The sequence below is a fragment of the Betta splendens genome, chromosome 9 (genome assembly GCF_900634795.4).
Source record: "Betta splendens chromosome 9, fBetSpl5.4, whole genome shotgun sequence".
NCBI classification, from domain to species: domain Eukaryota; kingdom Metazoa; phylum Chordata; class Actinopteri; order Anabantiformes; family Osphronemidae; genus Betta; species Betta splendens.
The window spans coordinates 14,118,125-14,139,675 of NC_040889.2; the positions used below are offsets into that span (position 1 = coordinate 14,118,125).

A 21,551-nucleotide genomic window follows, 5' to 3' on the forward strand; every position below is an offset into this window, starting at 1 on the left:
ATCTGTCCGCGCACTGCGGGCTTGAACCGATCCGCCCCTGGAGAGAGAACGGAGGCAGAGATCGGCCTCAGCGTGTGTTCACCAGAGACAAAAGCAGCGAGACGCATCTGTGCGGAGCCGCTGCGAGCGAGCGAGCGCCCCCGACGCGCGCGCACACACGTGTTGCGCGTTTACTGAACTGAAGCCGCGCTCGTTGCAGATGAAAGTGGGGGGTGTTTCTACCTCACGGAGGAAGTTCTACTATACTGCTGCTCAGGGGGAAGTGGAACCGATGATTGCATTGGCAGTTGTTTTTTCTTGGCACGAGCAACTCATCCTCTGACGAAAGCGCTGCCGGACGTTTGTGGACGAGGTAACAGTGAAAGGTGAGCAGTTTGAACCAACTAGACGTTTGATAGTGCAGCTTTGTGTGTTGTTACTAGTTTTTACTTGGTGAGCGCGTCTAACGTCGGGGCATGTCGCTCATTGACCGCAAACGGAACAACGTGATGCGCATCTGAACGCACGAGGGACAAGTTGTTCTGTCTTTGGTGAGAGCTTTCTCACATCTGAAGAAAAGTCTAAGTATAAGAATGCGAGGCTCGTTATCGGTCATGTTACCAAAACACCGCAGTGTGGCACCGAGGGCCACGTCCCGTTAAACATGGGGCCATAGGGTCCGTTTATTTATATTGGCCCTAATAAAGACATTCCCAAAAGCCCTGTAGGAATAAGAGTTTACTCCGCATTTAAATGAAGCAAACCACTTACTGTTCAGTTTCAGTTAATAGAATACAATAAATGATTTGTCAGATAAACATCAGACCCTGGCCCGATTCCCGTTTGTGAGTCAATTACAGAACCAGCTTTAGATTTGGATTAGTTCAAGTAAAGCAGTTCAAAATGAGCCCAGGGATAAACATTGTAGCTGAGACGAACAGGCATCTCTGTCTGATGATAACATAACAATAGGGATGTGAATGATGGGTGGATAAATAGATGCTCACAGCAGGACATGCGTGTGACCAACCTCACACACTGGTCTCAATAGAACCTTCTATAACAAACTTGGTTGTGCTACTCATTGATATTGGATTGGTCGCATGGCAGCCTGGCTTTTTGATAGCAGAGCTGTGTTGCCCAACATTAACTCTGGAAGGTCTGACGCGGTGAAGGTGGAGGACCAGACTCTCGCTCTAAGTGAGACCCACTTCCAGAGGACGGTTTCATAATGACATAGGTGGTGATGATGCTGCACTCACGCGCGTAGGCTCCCGTCGCTTCCTGCAGAAGCCCTGATCTTTGCTCCTCCGCTTCTGACATCGTTCTGGTTGTTCCACTCAGACGTAAAGGTTCTTTCCTGACCTTTAAGTTTCTATTCATTCGTCTCCTGTGATCTGTTTACTTTCATGTCACAAAGAGCTGATTATTAGGACGGTGCACTGAATCATGGGATAATTTCCACAGTAGTTTTAGACATTTATTCTTTATTTTTTACCGCCCCCTGGGATTTTTCATTTTATTTCAGATGCACCACTGCTGCATTAAACATATTAATACACGCTCTATTTAAACTAAACTTCAAGACAAACAAACTCAGAAGGCTCAGAGGAAAGATACCAAGAAAACCCTTCTTTGTGAGCCAAATGGAATAAATTAAAAAACCTCCTGATTATTGTAGCAACAACAGGTCTGAGCTGAACCCGAGGGACTAGCCTGACTGGGAGAGCAAAGACCTCTGTGTTCCAGCACAGCTGTTATCGCCTAACGGTTCAACGTATTCTCTAGAAACATGCTCTCTGAGGGATTTCAGCCCCACAAATACAGCGTCTAAGACCTTTTATGGCTGACGACTATTAACCAGCATCACTTCATGTTTGAGTAAAGGCCTGCAGGAGGACGCCTACAGTACAGCACTCAGGTACTACACGTGAACAGCAGGAAGCTGTACAAATACTTTGAAAATAAAATATAAATAAAACTAAATCCACGTAACAGAGTCCAAAACCTTCTGTGGCTTCAAATGACGATGAAACGTCCTCTAAGTTTATACTTGAAAACTGTCTTCGATTTGCAGATGAGCGTTCGACCGTCACAAGGTTTCTCTCCTCGAGGCCTCCTCATGAAACTAATCCAGCCTTAGACTAGCTGCAACGCCGGATTTAAGAAACCTGATCACAAATTTAGAGGTTTTAAGAACTTTGTAATAATTCATGTAATTACTGAATTTCTGCCATTTATGCAGAATTTGAAGGAATCTGTCAAGTCTACAGTTAAACTTCAGCAAACAAAGAACACTGACAAGAGAGTGTTTGCTGACTAATGCTTCTCTTCTCTACAGACACGAGAACAACAACTACTTATATATTTAGCGGTTCAAACTTTAATCAGAAAAAAGTGGAAAATGTAATTAATCCCTAAATCAAGGAAGGAGCAAAGTTAATTCAGGTTTTACTGAGGCTAGTTTTACATAAAAACAAATGTTCTGCATTCAGATCTTCCCCCGGTTCTGACACTCTGATGCAGTGTGTGTGTTAAAATGACTTTCCTTGACTGCAAGCGGACTTCTTCATTTCATTTCTGCATCTGTTTATCTCCAGCGACACACAGTTCCAGTGATGTGCGTTTCTTGCTTCCTGTCAGACGCTCACGAAGTTTATGGAAAGAAGCCCCGCCAGGGAAGCCGCCGCAGGGAGATCACAGCCGAGGCGCGGCCCTCGCCCGGCTGCTGCGTCCGCGCCCACGAGCAGCGACGTCGGGCCGCTGTGCCGTTGAGCAAACCTCCTTAACGGCCGTCTGAGCGGCGCGGGTGCGACGGCGGTGCAGCGGCTGCCCGTCGGCGGCCCGCGGAGGCTGAGCAGCGGTCCCCCGGCTGCAGCGATGGTGGTTGAGGCATCGCTGACCTCGGCGCTCTTCTCACCATGCCGGACGCCGCCGCCGCCGCCCTCTACGTGGTCTACGTGGTCGTGGAGCTGCTGATCGCCGTGTTCTCCGTGCTGGGCAACGTGCTGGTCTGCTGGGCCGTGGGCCTCAACAGCAACCTGCAGAGCATCACCAACCTGTTTGTGGTGTCGCTGGCGGTGGCCGACATCGCCGTGGGCGTCCTGGCCATCCCCTTCGCCATCCTCATCAGCACCGGCTTCTGCTCCAACTTCTACGGCTGCCTGTTCATCGCCTGCTTCGTGCTGGTCCTCACTCAGAACTCCATCTTCAGCCTGCTGGCCATCGCTATCGATCGTTACATAGCGATCAAAATACCACTCAGGTAAGCAAGCACACACACATTTCTGATAATATGCTGTTCATTATTGTTGTTGCTTCTTATGCTCCCAGTTGGACCAGTACCAGTCCTTCACTGGTCTTAAACCTCCCTCTGTTCCTTGTCTTTTTGATTTTAGCCTAAAACAGCCTCCAGCTGACATTATCTGGAGGATACTGACAGGTCAGATGGAGTCATCAAGTGTCTCACTGGAGGTTGTGGTCTCACTTGACCTCCTCCTGATGACACAACACGCAAGAATTAACAGGGAAGGTCATGGGGAGTTGAATTCCACTTAAACTCCTGAACGACTAAATAGTTATTCATCAGCTATAATTATATTATTTATGGGCTGTTGGCATTAATACAGGCAAACTAACCGATCATTTGATTGAAAAGGTCATACATTTATTCATAATTAAAACCTCCCCGCCGATATGATGCTGATATATGTGTTTCTTAGTCCCAGCCAGTGGAGCGAAGGTCCCACGTTCAGACTTCACAGCTCATTTCCATGTAACAGTGAGGAGCTGGCGTTTGACATTCAAAGTCTCTGCTGAGTGTTTCCAGGACGGTTTCTCCCTGGAACTTCGCATCCCCGCGGAGCAATCGCACCGCCGCTCCTTTAACCGCTCGTCCGGACCGCGTGAGACCCCGCAAAACCCGGTGCCGCGTCGTTCATGTGCCGCGGACGCGTCCGACCCGTCGCCCAACGACACGCCGACGGCTCGCTTCGTGGCCTCAAACATGCGACCTCGGCGTGACGCGTCGCTCGCCCTTCCTGTTTTTCAGGACCTGGAGACGGTCCGTTTCGCACAGCCGCCTCCTCCTGCTCGGGATGCGTGAGAGCTTCTGCGCGTCGTTCTGCCGCGGCCCCGAAGGGGAGGAGGAGGGGGGGGGGCTTGTTTTGGCAACGTCAACCTTTGCACTTTAACATTTGGGAGAATGCGCCAGAAAGCAGGCACATATCTCAGCTGCTCTCCCACACTGCGCCACAGACACGCTGGAAATAGCCTCTTCCTCTGAGGAGCCCCGCAAGACCCCGCGTGTTTATCTTTTCCCTTTCAGTTCCGGGAGCGCGAGCGGAGCAGCGAGATGAGAAAACCAGAAGTCAAGGGGACCGTCGCGCGCTGTATACAAGCGCTTATTAATGTGGCGCGGCGTCGCACGTGAGCGCCACCGCTGTGGGAAGCTGCGCCGCCCACAAATAAACGGGTGACGTGTGTTTGGGAACGAGCGGCCCATTCTCACGGGGCTCGCGCGCGGCGGCGGCGGGCGGGACTACACCTCTGTGCCGTTCTCTCTCGTGCAGGTACAACGGCCTGGTGACGGGCGAGCGCGCGCGGGGCATCATCGCCGTCTGCTGGGTCCTGTCCATCGCCATCGGCCTGACGCCCATGATGGGCTGGCACCAGCCGCCCGGCAACGGCACGTGCGCCGGCGGCCTGATGCCGTGCCTGTTCGAGGAGGTGGTGGTGATGGAGTACATGGTGTACTTCAACTTCTTCGCCTGCGTGCTGATCCCGCTGCTGCTGATGCTGGGCATCTACCTGTGCATCTTCATGGCCGCCCGCCACCAGCTGAAGCTGATGGAGGCGAAGGCGGCGCCCGGCGGGAAGTCTCCGTCCGTGCTGCAGAAGGAGATCCAGGCGGCCAAGTCGCTGGCCATCATCGTGGGGCTGTTCGCCGTGTGCTGGCTGCCGCTGCACATCATCAACTGCTTCACGCTCTTCTGCCCCGCGTGCGCCCGCCCCCCGCCCTGGGTCATTCACGTGGCCATCATTCTCTCCCACGCCAACTCCGTCATCAACCCCTTCATCTACGCCTACCGCATCCGGGAGTTCCGGCAAACCTTCCGCAAGATCATCCGCCGCCACGTGCTGGGGCGTCAGGAGCTGCCGCCGAGCCGCAGCAGCGGGCGCTCCGCGCGCGCCAGCGTCCGGGGCTCCGCCAGGATCACGGCGAACGGCCTCGGCGCGGGGCGGGGCGGCGCCGGCGAGGGCCCCGCCCACGCGTCTCCCGTGGGAGGCGGTCTGATGACGGCGTCCAGCCTCCCGCTGTCCGTCGTCATCGCCCACTGCCCCAAAATGAGGCCGTGTCAGGCTCAGGGCCGCGCGGACGGGGACAAGCGGACCCTCGGTTCCGCCCGGGCCGCGCCGCTGCTCAGTGAGAGCGACCTGAGCGAGCTGGAAAATGGCTCCTGACCCAGGAGGGGCCCTGAACCAACACACCAGCAGCTCAGCAGCAGCTCGGACTGCAACACGCTCCACATTTAACTGTCTCCACTATTTAAACACAGTGAGGTCCACTAAAAGCAAACGGGCCCAGAGGCCGCTTGATGACGGGCCACGGGACCCAAAGCCTCTTCAGCTTCAACTGCAGTATTTGCTTCCTGAATGGTTCCATGCCATTAAAACATTCTGATCAATGAAATTGCACAACCCACTAAAGTGTAGCCGGTATCCACTCACTGGCCACATTAGGAGCTTCACCTGTTCGCTGATATGTTTATTATTCATTATGGACTTGGTTGAACCCGATGAACTGGCCAGCGCAGTATAGAACAGGAGTGGAGCACAGTCCCACAAACCTGCACAGCAAAGTTCATGTCTAATGTAAAACCTGACCACTATTAAAATCTCTGCTCTGACAGAAATGAATGTGTTTGGTTTGAACTGAAACATCAAGGATGGTGTGAGCCGTCTTAAGTTATACTGATGGAGATGTTGATGTGATGTGGTAGCGATGCAGTAATAGAAGGTACGTTTATGAAGAATGAATGCTTCAATACTTCTCCATCCTCATCAGCACCGCTGCCTGTTCACGGCCTGCTTCGTGCTGGTCCTCACACATCAGTGTGGTTTCAGGGTCAGTTGGCTCCTGCAGCTGCTGATCCAGGTAACCAGCAGGCTCTGGGGAAGGGAGACATGGAAAACCAGCAATGGAGATTGGAAAAACCAGCAAGGGACTGGTTTGAGCTGGACGCTCCTGCTCTATATCGTTACACAGTGATCAAAATACCACTCAGAAAATCAAACAATAGTTAGAGAGACACATTTCTGATAATATGCTGTTCATTATTGTTGTTGCTTCTTATGCTCCCAGTTGGACCAGTACCTGTCCTTCACTGGTCTTAAACCTCCCTCTGTTCCTTGTCTTTTTGATTTTAGCCTAAAACAGCCTCCAGCTGACATTATCTGGAGGATACTGACAGGTCAGATGGAGTCATCAAGTGTCTCACTGGAGGTTGTGGTCTCACTTGACCTCCTCCTGATGACACAACACGCAAGAATTAACAGGGAAGGTCATGGGGAGTAGAATTCCACTTCACCTAAATGACTGAATATTTATTCCTTGGCTATAATTATATTACTTATGGGCTGTTGATCTAATGACCACATTTTCCTTAAAACCATAAATATATTCTTATGTATCAAAGTTCTAAAATGAAAAAATGTGTATTTTGAATTGCTGGAAGAAAAAAAAGCTGCATCTATAACAACAGTTACAGAATACTGTAGTAGAAATGTTGCTCAACAATAAATTTTATTACTGACATTTACCAAAACACTATCTCTCAAACGCCACTTAAAAGTAGAGCAAAGTAGAAAACTGTTCTGTGATCAGACAAATGTACCCATTAGCGTCTGGAGCCATTTGTGTCATTTTGTGTAACATGAACCTTGTTCCAGACATCCTGAACCTCTGGACGAGGAGGACAGGGACCGCCCAGGTACTAATCAATGCTCATTCGAAAAGCTTCTCTGCTACTAAGTCCCCAAATGGCCACAGTCCTCAGACTCCAGACCAGTTTTCCCTCAGTTTGTGTGAATGTCTGTTTCACTGTGAATAAAACCGGTGTTTTCATTGCAAATGATCACATTCATTTTTCACACAGCTTTTGTGGTTCCACTGAATGCAGCTGTTCCACGTGGTGTTGTACTAGAGAGCATATTAGTGACTGCAGCTGTCACTGTTAAAGAGGTTACGCAGCGAGGGTCGTTTCTCTTGCAAACTCAATTTCAGCCTGGGCCGGTCTGCCTCAGCTCCAGATTAAAACTGAATGGCCTCTTTGATGGCTGTTACAGGAAGCAGAGCCGTGCTGAGCCCGGTTCGTTAGCTCCCCTCTGCAGCAGGAAACAATAAAACCTTATTTTCGGGCAGTCTTGACATCACTGTCCAGTGTCCAAGTCCCGAGTCCTGGTCTGACCCACGCCTGCTGTGTGCTGTGAAGATGCTGAGAACAGCCAGTGTGAATGTTCACGTGTCCTCAAGCTCTTGATAGTGTAAAACACAGTTAATGGACTCTCCAAAATACATGGTTGATAACTTGTTTAGTCGTAAAACCATTGAGGGAAACCCAATAAACACGTGCTGGGACCGGTCCACGGGTGAAAAAGGTGAGGGTAATGACTGGGTACAACGTTTTCTCAACCTATTGAAGTGCTGAGCCACTAGCGCCACCGTGTGGTCACTACAGCCTTGCTAATCTGTCACTTAGTTCTGCTGGGGGTCGGGGTCGCCGGAGTCGATCCCAGCTGTCAATCAGGCGGGAGGCGGGCCTTCCATGCACGGGGCCCATGCAGGCAACACACGCACAAACAGACACACACAGATAGATGTCATATTTACTCTGTGTTAATAAAGGTCCATAATAGATCCTCACAAAACGACGGGGTTCATTCTCAATGTTCACAAAAAATCTAATCAAATGTTTATATTTATATTTAAGTTGTTTTTTTAATGTGTGCACTGATTATATAAACATACTTTTTGTGAGTCTGAACCACTGCCTTTTTTCTTTCTCTGCTGATCGGACTGAGCTGCAGTGTTCAATAACAAAATGCCAAAAGCAGCTTCTATATGAGCCATAGGTTGTTGAGTGTTGAGTGGTTGTTGATTCACGGTCTGTTGACAAAGGGGGGCAAAGGTTTTCTCTGGTCTCTTCCTGACGACGCTATAGACAGACGCTGTCATCATTATCATCATTAATCAGTAGCTGAAGGAACCGCTTCAGGCTCTGCACTAACACCACAGCAGCAAAGCCAATGGACTCCAAAGAACAGAAGCTGCCACACCTTCATTCATTCTTTTACCTCGTTTTACTACAGTTCCCCTCTAAGATCAGCTGTGAGAGCTGCTGCTTCTACTGAAAACTTCCTCAGAGGTCACTTCTCAAAACAGTGTGTGTTACTTTTCTTATGGTCTCACTTTAGGACATGAGTCAGCATCAGTCTAATATCACTCCAAAGTCCTTCTAACGACAACACATTAAAGCTGTAAATATGTCATTGTTCAAAAGCTTTACATCTTAATTAAGGGGATTAAGATTACTCAAGATGAAGGAAAAGTTTCAAAATTGATAGCAGAAACTAAAACTGCATCTAACAATTGTCCAAACAGTTTCAGAATAATGTTGCTCTGTAATAATTTGCATATTTTATAATTAGCAAAGTTCTCAAATGCAAAAACCTTTTCCAGAAATACAGTTGTCTAACCGGACTTCTCAAACGTCAAATGAACCCGCAAAAGCCTGGATCCATTTTCAGGAGACATTTGTGAGATATGAACCAAAACATGTGTAAAAAATGTAATACAAAGTTTATGTCATAATATGAGCGATGTGCTGAAACACAAGATAACAAATGGTTAAGATAAGTTTATGTGTATAGTGGTGGCAGAGAAAGTAAAACAGTAGCGGGAAAGGCCACTAGGGGGCAGCAGAGGTTAACAGACACCCGTACGTCGTTCTGAGGCCTGTTACGTTTCCGCCTAGTAAAAGTAAAGTAAAAACGGTTAGCTTTTGACAGATACTAATGTCTCGTGTTTTTTTAACACACCTCCTCCGACAGTTTATTATATATTTTATATTATATTTTATATTTGAGCACCATCCTTCCAAACGAGTCTGGTTAGAGTGGCCTGTGTTTGCTTCGTCTAACAGGTGTTAAAGATGAACGCGTTTCCAGATTAACTGGTGACCGACTTCCGACTACTTCTGTTTGAGCAGGCAGAAGGCGTGCTGCCTGTCCTGGTCGATGCCCTGACAATGTTTGGTCGTCTGTACACGATCTAAACAGCTCTGGTCGTTAAACGCAGTTTGATCGTTGCTCGCTTATAAAAATATTCTATTTAATTAGTACAAAACAACGGGATTCTGCAGAAATATCAACATAACATGTATAATACACTTACACAATTTACCCCGTGACCGCAGCCTGTCGACCTGTGTCGCCTGAATCCAGACGTATGAGTGAGGAAATCTACTGGCTCGTCTTCAGTTCAACGTGACCGTTCACCAAAAGGCGACACAAGACGAGTTAGACGTGTGATCTGACACCGCAGTAACAACAGCCAAGGCCGCTGTAACGAGAACAGCTGCTGACACGGACTTATCAAATGTAGACGTCTTGTAAAAAAAACGCTAGATTTAAACGTAACACGTGATCACACGTTGATGTGGTATTTTATACTGTTTTATAATAATGTCACAGAATATTTGCGGAGCTTGTTAAAGACTCCAAAGACAGAATGCAGAGGTTCAACATTTTACATTTGATTGAGAAAAGATAGCTATTAACAGCAGACGTATTCTTATATATGTAGTTTTTATTTCCTTTTCGCTTCCTCCGCATCTACAACACGAGCAGCGATGAATCAAACAGCTTCAAACAGCTGCTCTGTCCAAGAGCGGCCGTCGGGCACCAGTTATTGCAGAAACGCGTTAACCTTTAACACCGGGGGGCGGGTGCTAGTTAATAACCAGCTTCAACAAACCTCAGCTTTAGACTTTTCTCGTTGCGTAACAATGTGCAAACAGAGCGTCGTGCTGAGCGCGAGCTGAGCCGCCGCCGCCGCCGCCGTGAACCCACAGTCATGTCTGCGTGTGAGTTTGAATCTGTGGAGAAGTGCCTGGAGGCGCATCTGCCGCAGGCCGAGCTGAGCGAGGTCCGGCGGGTTCTGTTCGGAAAGGAAACGCTGTGAGTGAGTGGTCGCGTGCACGGAGCCCGAAGAGCTCCGTCGATCACGCATCTAACTGTCACCGCTCTATTTATTCTGGGTGAATTATTCTCTGCAGACTGGGCTCGGAAAGTCCAGCAACATGGTTTTTACAATGTAGGCGACAAAATGAAGCAGCTTCACATTAGAACGAGCCGTATGTTTCACAGTGAGATATTGAGTAATGGTCTGTCGACGAACAGGGGTCTGTGTTACTGCTGTGAATGACGTTCACGTCCCGTCTCTCTCAGGAAACTGGACCTCCCGACATCAGCCGCGGAAGCTGCCTCTGAACGTGACTTTGAGCTGAAGGGTTTCAGGTTCGAAGCCGCTCCAGAGCAGCTGAGGCCGCCCAGGAGGGTCCGGGTGGGACTGGTTCAGCACCGCATTGTTCTGCCCACGGACGCCCCCGTTCTGGACCAGGTCCCGTGTTGTTGTGTGCCCCAGTACTGATAAGCTGGATGCTGATTTGATGCACGGAGACAGTTTCTTCCTACATATGAAAAGGCGAAAGACACCGTGTAACTGACTGGTCCGTCCACAGGTCAGCGCCGTGCACAGCCGCGTGGGGGAGATAGTGGAGGTCGCAGCCATGTGTGGGGTGAACGTGGTCTGCTTTCAGGAGGCCTGGAGTGAGTATTTAGGGGCATCGTCATGCATGTAACGCATCAGGGCAGTGAATCTCCTCCCTTTCTCCTGCAGCCATGCCCTTTGCCTTCTGCACCCGCGAAAAAGAGCCGTGGACAGAGTTTGCTGAGTCGGCGGAAGGAGGAAACACCACGCGCTTCTGCCAGGAGGTGAGAGCGAAGCCGCGGGAGCCGGTGCGCCGCCGCTGGGCCGCGCCGCGCCGCGCGTCCGCTAACGCCTGCCTCCCTCCCGTCAGCTGGCCAGAAAACACAACATGGTGGTGGTTTCCCCGATGCTGGAGCGGGAGGAGCTGCACGGCACCCTGTGGAACACGGCGGTGGTGATCTCCAACACTGGCAACGTGCTGGGAAAGAGCCGCAAGAACCACATTCCCAGGATCGGGGACTTTAATGAGGTTAGTGCGTCTACAGGATCCGCAGCACATCAGGCCGCAAGCCGCGGCGCGCTCACGCTCCTGCTCCCCACGCTCTAGTCCACGTATTACATGGAGGGCAACACCGGCCACGCCGTGTTCCAGACTCAGTTCGGGAGGATCGCTGTGAACATCTGCTACGGCCGCCACCACCCTCTCAACTGGTTCATGTACAGTATGAACGGAGCTGAGATCATCTTCAACCCGTCGGCCACCGTCGGAGCTCTCAGGTGGGGACCAGTGGAACCGGTTTACGGCGGGTAGAACATATGGCCACACATGGTCTGTGTGACGCTGTCTGTGCTCCACAGTGAGGCCATGTGGCCAATAGAGGCCAGGAACGCAGCCATAGCGAACCACTGTTTCACCTGCGCCGTCAATCGAGTTGGAACGGTGAGTCGGCACGCAGCGCACGCTCGTCTCCATGGAAACCAGAGAGCTCGGGGTCACGGACTGAGACGTGGCGTGATGGCGACTGGCTCTTTGAAACGATGACAGAAATAAACATGCCACCGTGTGACGGATGTCTTTCCACACAGGAACACTTCAAAAGCGAATTCACATCTGGTGATGGAAAAAAGGGTGAGAAATGTTGTTATATTTCATATTTATGTAAGTCAGAATGTTTCATTGAACTGTCCTTTGTTTTGTGGTGATGACAATGTGAGTACACACAGTGAAAATAAATACTTGTATAGAAACATTTAGAAACAAACTTAAGTTTCTAAGAATAGTTTAATTATTACTTATTATATTGTCACTTATTAATACACATATAGAGGATAGTGTAACAGGTGCCTGTACATGACAGTGTGAGTAGAGTAAGAAAACTGATGACTCTGTAGAAAGAAGCTGAAATGAGTCAATTAACTAGAGACTGAGTTGGTGAAACGTGGAAACAGGTCTCACATCAGGCGACTGGAATCTGTGGTGATGATCAGAGGGCTTCTGGTGACAGGATGAGGATGGTACCGTAGAATGTGAGAGATCAGGGCCATGTGTGACAACATACTCACAGCTGGGTACAGCTGTATTATTTCAGGGCTATACTGTCCAGTATTAACTGCTCTACTGACGTTTGCAGCCCACCACGACTTTGGTCACTTCTACGGCTCCAGTTATGTGGCTGCTCCCGACAGCAGCCGGACCCCGGGGCTCTCCAGAACCCGTGATGGTCTGCTGGTGGTAGAAATGGATCTGAACCTGAACCGGCAAATGAGTGACAAGTGGAGTTTTAAGGTAAAATCTAGCGGGGAAGTGTGTGTGTGTGTGTGTGTGCGTGCGCCCTGCAGCAACTGGACTCGATTTTTACCCACTTCATGCATTTATGTCTGTTTACAGATGACTGGACGATATGCTGAATATGCGGACGAACTTACCAAGGCTGTGAGACAGGACTTCAAACCAAACATTGTAAAAGAGTAGCTTGTCTGGAGAGTTATTCATTTTGTTTCATCAAACTTAACCTCAAATAAAAAGTCAATGAAATTGTTGACAGTATAATCTCAACTTTAAAGAAGCACCATTATTGCATCTTCTGCTATTGTGTCTTGGATGCGGCTTCTGCACATTTGTGTGGACTGGCAGCTTGTCCAGGGAGAAAACCGCCTCCCGCCCAAATGAAGTGAGTGTAAAATAGTAGTTTGCAGCTCATCGGCTGCGGAAATGAAGATCGTTATCCAGCCTCACATACACCAGAAAATAATGACAAGGATGGATGTATTCAAACTCCTTTTATTCACAACATATAATAAATGCAGCTCTATGATTATTAAAAATAAAATTAGCAGTTTGTCCCCTGAAAGCGCAACAGGGAATGTCACCAAACCTTCATACTCACAACAGGCTAAATTTATGGTAAAATCCTTTCATTTAAATAACATAATCAGTCTGATATAAAAATGTAGTGCAAAACTGTTTATAGACAATTAAAAAATCCAAAGTAAACCCTTGTTCTTCCATGAGGAGTAGCACAAACAATGCAACTATCTGTCCAGCAAGTTGCAACATACACACGAATTTGAGCAGTGAAGTGAGTGAGACTGGTTGGTGTTCCATTGGGCCAATCAGCATTCTGTGCTCCTCTGCAGACAGACTGAGCTCCACAGGCACAGTGGAGTATTGCATTGCATTGAATTATTTTGCCAGGTTTATATGCACGTCACACTTTAGGGTGTTAATTACCTGAGACTGTTTTTTTATTATTTTAACAGAATTACTTCCTGCTTTCCACATTTCTAGTCATCTGAATCAAACGGTGAGTCAGGAGGCAAGTTGAGGTGAGGTCAGGGGCCACACAGGAGACACGTGCACATTACATCTGAAAAGAACAAATAATACCCAAAATGCTGTTATCAGCAGCCGCCCTGAAGCATTTGCACATTATTTCATCGTAATTCCTACTCTAGGTCTTAATTCCCAGATTTCATCCTCTGTAGCCTCACAGGTTTGAAATTCACTGCTCACAGTGAAAAATACATTTAACCTGTGTAACTGCAGGCATTAAAAGTCAACAAAGACAAAACAGTTCATTATAATTATTTGTGTCAAAAACGGAAATAAAAAAAATAAACACTTTTACACTGATGAACAATCGAGCTGTGGATCCTACACAGGTACAAGTAGTGCTGGCTGAGTGATCCTGCAACATGTTTGTCGGGTGAGTAGACGGGCGAGTTGGCACTTCAGAGGACAGGCCCAGCAGACCTGCGAGTGCCCACACTAGTCTAGCATGGCCTACAGCGTCATGATTCCACTATAAGGATGAGCTGTGGAGAAATAATTCTCAATGTAGCGTTCTTGTCCATCAACTGTCTTTATAGATGAAGAGGATATCCTCATCCGTCCCATAGCTTCGCCGAGCCTCTTCAAAATTACTGGTGCTTGTGCAGCACACACCTGGTGAGACAAAAAGACATCACACGCATGAAGATGGACTCAGCTAGAGTTCTAATATATATAACTAACAATTTATTTAAATTATAAATTCATTCTTGGATTGTTTTATACATTAGCTGGTGGATCAACAAATGTACAAAATGTGCGGAAATAGTTTAGAATTCATTACTAGTTTTTAGAGATCAGAGATGTCATGAAAATAACTACAAACTGCAAATATACAGTGGACAGTCCATTGCTTTGCATATCATTAACTTATGCTTCTCCCTTTAACTTTTTACATGCATGGACTCAAAATTTAGTAACTGACACTAAATACACGTTAGCACGCTTTTCAAAGTTATGCCAAATACTGGAAGACTGACTCACGGTCGGAATATGCAGGATTGTTGTAGAGAATATTTTCTGTGGTCCTGTTGAAACCACATAGTACCACAAAGTGTCCTTGGTACTCCGGCTTCCGGCAGAAACACTTCTGACCCACAGGGAGGAAGCAGCAGTATTTCACAGGTGAGGAGCACAGCTCGCATGCCAGGACCACAGCGTTTACCAACACTATGGCAACATGACCCTGCTCCAGGTGAGACTGGATTTCCTGAACTGTTACGGAACTGTGGTAAAATAAACACAAACACATTATGTGTATTAGTAACAAACTATCGAAAGCAAAAGCATGTACCCGATGAAAGCAAAAGACAAAAAGCAAATATACAAAACTCACCATTTCCTTACCACCACACCTTTGCTCTCAGCTTTAAGGAAGAGCTCATTTACCCGGTCTTCTTCCGTATCAAAATGCTTCTTGTAAAAGGACTGTAAACCACAAATGAACAAAAAGCCTGTCACACACACACAACTACAATTTGGTCAAATCTGGTTAGGACAATACAGAGCAACTGTGGTCAATCCTGGTGCTCAAGGGCAACGCAGCCTCCTTGATTTCTAACGAACCTCGTTCAGTTCTAGCCGTGGCTGACTGTCAGGATGAGTCCGTCCAAAGCTGGGCCGGGTGAGGACAACTGAACAAGCTAATCAGTAACGCGTGGCCCCCTGAGGACCTGCACTTCCCTTTGCAGCGCAGGCGATGCAACGTACCTGGTTCCTGAAGCCCTTATCAACACCCAGCGTCTGTGTGCAGAAGCGGTGTCTGAGTCCTAGGTGGCACATGAGGTAGGCCAGGTCCACGGTCCACACGCTCTCCGTGAGCTTCAGCTCCCAGCAGGCTCGCTGGAACTCCTCGTCGCTCACTGGGTGGAGGTACCTGCAACACGGGCCGGTTAGACGCTGCGGCTCCCAGCAGGGGGCCCGTCGCTCACCACTGTGTGCACTTACTTGAGGACCATCCTACAGCAGGCTAAGCCGCAGTCCCAGTGGTAAAGCTGCCGAATGGTGGGTACGTGCAGCAGGACGGCATCATCTGAGGAAACCCGTCATTTTCGTGTTGTGTTATCGAATACTTGATACACGCGCGAACGATCGCGCAGCTGAACATCGGCGCGTGTCACTCACCGGTCATTCTGTCCCCCTCCGTTTAACGAGCGGCCGCGCAGCTGAATCAACACAGGCGTCTCGGTCTTGTTTACACCATCTGCAGCAGCGGTTTCTGCCTCATCGATGCTATGTAGGCGAACCCGTTTCCCAGGTGCGGGTTTTAGCTGTCGAGCTAACGGAGTTGTTGCCTGTTGACGGGTTTGACGCGGAGCAACCACCGTGTACGCTGGTTACTCGGTTAAACGGGGACGAATAGAACAGAAAACGCAGCGCTATCGCGTTTTTGTTTTCGTATCGGCTTCAAAGGTGCGTCTCCTCTTCACACCCCTGTTGTTTGCTAGCATACTGAGCAGTTTCTTCTTCTTTGGTCGCTTCTTCTTCGTCTTATTTTTAGTTTTTGTTGGCGGCTGGCAAACAACATTATGGTGTATTACCGCCTCCAACTGGACTGGAGTGTGGATCAGGACTAAACGCGTCCCGGAGGATGGATCTGAGAAATGATAAACGTCATTCAGGAGAAAATCGATCGAATCGAAGAAACTACAGAAATGGAAGAATTAACAGCAACGTATAACATATTTACAAGACACACACACACACACACACACACACACACACACACACACACACACACACACACACACACACAGTCTAACAGTGGTGGGTATGAAGGATCTGTGGCAACCCTCCTTCCTACACAGTGGATCAGTCTGCCATTGAAGGACTGTCTGATGCAGCGGATGATTTCACCTGCATGTACATGTACAGTCTTTTTTGTTTTTGTCCCGGTCTGTTCTGCATGCTCCCCACCACACCACAGCGTACTGGATAACAGAGGCTCTCAGCATGGCCCTGCACCCTCCAAAGGACCTCAGTCTCCTCAGCAGGTGGAGGCGACCTTGGCTCTTCTAATACAGGACATCAGTGTTGTGAATCCAATCCAATTTGTGGTTTAGGTGAACACCTAGACTCTTAAAACTGTCCACTGTTTCCGTATTTGAGCCCTGGATGCTCACTGGTGTGATGTGGTTTATTCTTCTCCTCGTCCACTCTGCAGAAGTCTCAGAGAGGCTGAGAAGTGTGATCCCCCTGTATTCGGAACACACTTTCCTGTCCCCCTTTGTATGAAGAGAGACAACCACCCCGGTTGTCCGGTCCAGAGGACCTGTCCCCCACTTCCACACGATGTTGCAGAGGCATCACCCAAGACAACCCCACAACAACCCAAGACTTGAGGTACCCAGGACTGATCTCATCCACCTCCTACCACCTACCCCAGTGAACTCAGCCTGGGTGATGGGTAAGTCTACCTCTGAGTCCCCTGCCTCTGCTTCCTCAGCAGAAGACGTGTCAGAGGGATTAAGGAGATCCTCAAAGTACTCCTTCCACCATCTGTTAACATCAGATTCACATTCACTGAAAACAGTGTTGGTGAAGAACTGCTTCCCCTTTCTGAGGTGTTGAATGTTTTCCAGAATCTCTTTGAGGCTGAACGATAGTCTTCCTCCATGGCCTCCCTGGACTCCTCCCAGGCTCAAGTTTTTGCCTCCACAACAGCCACAGCTTTCCCCTTCTTTCCCCCTGGTGACGTAACATTCCACGTCCCAATAGCCAGAATGCTTGTCCAGAGATTGGGTCCCGAGGCTCCCACCTACCTTGCACTGGCCTCCTATGACTCCTCCTGTAGGTGGTGGGTCCACATGAGGACCACATGCACAATGTGATGCAATGTAACACAACTGTATATTGTTCAATGTGTTAGTGAAAAGACTGATACATACTAAAGGTATGTATCAGCATGAAACTCCTCATGGGAAGAATGTGTTGATAACTGGCCTTTTCCTCACTAACCTACACATTTATGCTTTCACAGTCTGTCTTCCTGTCATCCTATACAGTACCATGCAGAGTCACTGCTCCAGACGAGACCCAACGCACGAGACAGTGGTTGATGCCCTGCTCAAAATATGCATTTAAACTATTAGTTCCAAAAATCTAAAAATCAAATGTGCTTAACACAACTATCAGCTGATCCCCGTTGACAGTGTCACTTCTCAGGTCAAGACCTGATGACAAGACAAGGTGCTACTTACATGAAGACTCAAAATGCTGCTTAGAGATTGATCATTTATTTTATGCTTAGTGTAGTGTTACACATCTGCATTTCATCAATTTGAATGATATTGAATTTTTAGAGTAGGTTTGCATGACTGCAGAAAAAATGTTTTCATGTTGTTGTGATGTGTTACTGAGTTCCATAGGTGGTGCCCATTGACACCTGCAAAACAAAAGCAATAATCATATTATCTGTGGAGTAATGAACATTAGAAGAGTAAAATAAGATTTAAAGATGCATTTGTTTTAAATGTCTTGTTACTTACTGATTGAGAATCACCCTCAGTCATATGTGCCACCTTATGTTTATGGTAAAGATCTCTTTTGCTCATACACGTCAGCATAATCCAGTCACACACATGGGGAATCTGGACAAAAAGCATATTCAAATCCAGGCATATTTAAATCCATTTTCCAATGAGCAGTTATTGTAATTTTGTCCACTCACCAAAGAGAGGATTGTTAACGCTGCGGCGAGGTTAATAATAGTTGGTAGTATTCCAAATTTTCCTGCCTGTGAGACGATAGCAAACACCTCATCTACTATCGCTGCAAAATGACCACACAGGTTTTGAGAAAGTGACAGTAACCAATAATTCAAGCCTCACAGTTCCAAAGACAATGATGTCAAACCGGATCCCATATGCTTTGATTAAGGTCCTGATTTCTTCGCCATCCGGAGTCTGGTAGTATTTGGCAAACCTGAAGGATGGGCTTCTTGGGTTAGTGTGTTTATTTGCAGGTAGACATACAGTAAATAAGACCACCTGTCCAGAATACTACCTGAAGTTGTATCCGGGCGCCACGTTATTCACTGGGTTCTTGTTGTCCAACCTGCGGAAGCTGTACTTGGGGTAACACTTCCTGGCCCACCAGTCCAGATCACAGGTCCAGTCAATAATGATTCCCAGGATGCCGCCCTTTACAAGCACACTAATACTTTCAAACTACATTCTTCATTTGTGAGTCTGGACAAATATGATGCTTCAATGTCTAAACCTAAAAACTGGACAATGTTTAACTCTTGATGCACCTTTACAGCCATGTCTTGAAAGTCCTCTCCAGCCTCCAATGCGATGTGTTTGAGACGGAATATGGGGCAGTCGGGGTCTGTGGAGCGGTTGAACTCACAGGTCTTCAGGTATGAAGAGTTGATATGTGGCAGTATGTTCCTTCTGGATGAGGAAGGAAGACGCACATTTGATTCGACAGCACCTGTACTGACTGTGAAGTTCCTAAGTAGTTCACTGACCTGTGAAAGTTAAACTTTGGGTATGTGATGCTGTTCTTGATCAACACAGTGAAGTCCGCGGCCTCGGCCAGGAGTGCAGGTCTGCAGGAAAATACATGTTTATACCTTATAGTATAAAACCTTTATTGTAAGCGACTGTACTGGATGCATCATACTCAGGCAGTGTTGTATCTATTTCCAGTGGACACCATGAGAGCACTTGACATGTCTGGACAGTAGCAGAATAGTTCACACACAGCCCTGTTTGTATACCTGGATGGACAGGTATCGTTAGCACACATCATCCTGACTCTTTTTGGGCTGTAAAATCGATGGATTAAATCCCTACCACTGCCCCGGGGGTCATTTCTTCCTTCAAAGCAGTCACAATCGTCCATGCAAGTCGTCGTTGGACCCGGAGGCTGCAGAAGAAATGTAAGCAGTCAGCACATAAATCAGGATGTGAGACGTATGCAAAAAGCATGTGTTTAAAGGTTTGCTGTATCTGAAGGATGGAAGGCAGGAACAACATGTGAATTCCATAACCTCTGCTCTGTCCTGTTCAGGTTTATAGGTAAGAGACAATGCAAAATAACAAACCCCTGGAAGAAAGCTGCCCAATAAATTGTCTTTAGTGAATGATCTCCAGCCATTCTCGTAGCTCTGTGAGATCTAAGCAGGCAATCATTCACTGTCACACTCACAGTTTATGCACAATTAAGAATCTCCAGTCAGCTTGTCTTTGGATTGTGGAAGAACAGGAGAGAACCACAGACTAAGACACTGAGACACTGGAGCTGCACCAGTCAAAAAACTGCTAAAACCGTGAGAAGTAACAAGCTGTAGACATATTTAGAAACATGCAAACTCTTGTGACATGTGGGGACCAATAAGAGCCACAATTATAGATGTGAGGCAGTATCTCACCTCAGGACATCTCGTCTGGATTTGTTTTGGGGTGACAATCAAATTTGTTAACACAAAGAAGGAGTTGTGACCCTGGTAGAGAAGCAACATACATGTCAGAAGGCAGTGAAATAGAGTCTTAGCACCAGTGATAATGATGATTAGAAATCAATAAACACACCTGAGGGGGCATCACAAAATCAGCCACGTCCCAGAAGCGCGGCTCCATGTAGGACGTGTTGGTGAAGGCGAAACCTTTCACCTTGGTGGTGACGCTGCTGATGACAGAGTCTGTCTCCTGGTAAGCCTTTCGCACCACGCACACATATCTAACAGCAGATTAACAGCAGTCAGCTCTATTTTAAACAACATCCCTGCTGGGGTATTGAACTAAAACACAGCATTTCATTTCTCTACTACTCACCCCACCACATAGAGCAGCACCAGGAGCTGGGCGAATCTGAACAAACACGCCACCCCCTTGCTCGGAATAACCAGGGTTCTTGATGTTTCATATTTAAACATACATGTCATGCAGCCGGACCCTTCAGACTTACTCATCGCTGCAACACACACGGGTGATGAACCGGGCGGCAATAATGCATGGACGTTAGACGTGGATCCATTGATTACATCGCTGTATTCAAATCACACTCACCACATGGACGAGGACTGAAGGCACTTACCAGGAGGTAAAGTAGGTTTAAACAGTCTGTGGTGGAACAAAACTCTACCAAAAGATGAATTATTCACCTTTGGAAAATAAAAAAAATACTGGGTAAAGGAACTAGTTCACCACAGCAGAACACTGTCCAGCTGACACTTGACCAGGAGGAATCAGGCTTAAACCGCCAAACCTAGTGCTGATGGGTGATGACTTTTAGTCAGTGTTGCCTTCACGGACCAAGTGCAAGTACAGACCTATCCCCCGTCTGTTTGGGGTTATTTTGTAGGGTGTCTGTGAGGTTTTGGGCTGTGGAAGTAACGCAGAGTGCCTGAGGTCAGTTTTAACCATTACATCACCATGTTGCACAGGTACACAGGCTTTCAATAAATATAGTAAAGCTGACTGAGCTCGTTAGCAGCCGTTCTACTCCTGGTTAACAGTTGATAAAGCGCACCTCACATTTTACATGCCAGTTCCAGATACTCAAACGGCACCTGATTAAAAGGCTCTGAAGGAAGGTGCGTGTGTTGTTTCTCTGCAACAACGAGGCTCCTCAACCTCAGTTCTGATGGTTTTGACATTTAACTTTTGTCTTTTAAAAATGTAAAGCTCATTTTCTGAAGATCACAAATGCACAGGTGTCTATACAGCTAAGTGTGTGTAAGTGTGTGGTATGACTGACTGTTACTATGCCATGTGAAGTGCTGTGTACACTTCTCGATAATTTACTCACTGGTCTGAAGATAAAGTACTGCAGAAAACACAATGAACTGGTAAGTGGCCTCAGCTCATTTCCATTCCACGGTCAGATACTCACACAGCAAAGCAACTGATAAAAAGCTGGTAAAACCAAGACCACACATCTAATAAGCTGAAGTAAAACAACGATCAGGATGTTTGAAAACGTTTTACCATGATAATAAACTTTCAGTACTTATATTTCATG

At 47.5% G+C, this 21,551-nt stretch overlaps 4 protein-coding genes across 5 annotated transcripts; 2 read left to right on the forward strand and 2 right to left on the reverse strand.

The window, feature by feature from the left end:
* The first annotated feature begins 16 nt into the window (after positions 1–16).
* adora2aa (adenosine A2a receptor a) lies at positions 17–8,072 on the forward strand. Of its 2 annotated transcripts, XM_029163012.3 has the most exons (3): positions 17–365; positions 2,580–3,244; positions 4,551–8,070. In XM_029163012.3, the coding sequence occupies exons 2-3, from the start codon at positions 2,901–2,903 to the stop codon at positions 5,440–5,442; spliced, it is 1,236 nt and encodes a 411-aa protein (XP_029018845.1). In that variant the 5' UTR covers positions 17–365; positions 2,580–2,900; the 3' UTR covers positions 5,443–8,070. The 2 variants fall into 2 exon arrangements, with proteins under 2 accessions (XP_029018845.1, XP_029018847.1); XM_029163014.3 differs by lacking the exon at positions 17–365 and having other exon boundaries at positions 2,872–3,244; positions 4,551–8,072.
* A 1,935-nt stretch (positions 8,073–10,007) lies between these two features.
* Positions 10,008–12,806, forward strand: upb1 (ureidopropionase, beta). The gene is made up of 10 exons (XM_029163015.3): positions 10,008–10,218; positions 10,489–10,660; positions 10,782–10,869; positions 10,940–11,034; positions 11,121–11,279; positions 11,358–11,527; positions 11,609–11,690; positions 11,837–11,879; positions 12,382–12,536; positions 12,639–12,806. Exons 1-10 carry the CDS (start codon positions 10,115–10,117, stop codon positions 12,720–12,722), a joined length of 1,152 nt encoding a protein of 383 aa, XP_029018848.1. The 5' UTR covers positions 10,008–10,114; the 3' UTR covers positions 12,723–12,806.
* Positions 12,807–13,015: 209 nt separating this feature from the next.
* Positions 13,016–16,044, reverse strand: gucd1 (guanylyl cyclase domain containing 1). The gene is made up of 6 exons (XM_029163017.3): positions 15,705–16,044; positions 15,528–15,612; positions 15,291–15,456; positions 14,917–15,008; positions 14,565–14,806; positions 13,016–14,195 (listed from the first exon to the last, which is right to left on the reverse strand). Exons 1-6 carry the CDS (start codon positions 15,709–15,711, stop codon positions 14,104–14,106), a joined length of 684 nt encoding a protein of 227 aa, XP_029018850.1. The 5' UTR covers positions 15,712–16,044; the 3' UTR covers positions 13,016–14,103.
* Positions 16,045–17,797: 1,753 nt separating this feature from the next.
* On the reverse strand, positions 17,798–21,489 carry p2rx4b (purinergic receptor P2X, ligand-gated ion channel, 4b). The gene is made up of 12 exons (XM_029164166.3): positions 20,363–21,489; positions 20,120–20,267; positions 19,960–20,031; positions 19,382–19,454; positions 19,209–19,305; positions 19,054–19,134; positions 18,835–18,976; positions 18,585–18,721; positions 18,410–18,503; positions 18,250–18,315; positions 18,068–18,169; positions 17,798–17,964 (listed from the first exon to the last, which is right to left on the reverse strand). Exons 1-12 carry the CDS (start codon positions 20,497–20,499, stop codon positions 17,932–17,934), a joined length of 1,182 nt encoding a protein of 393 aa, XP_029019999.1. The 5' UTR covers positions 20,500–21,489; the 3' UTR covers positions 17,798–17,931.
* Positions 21,490–21,551: the final 62 nt, after the last annotated feature.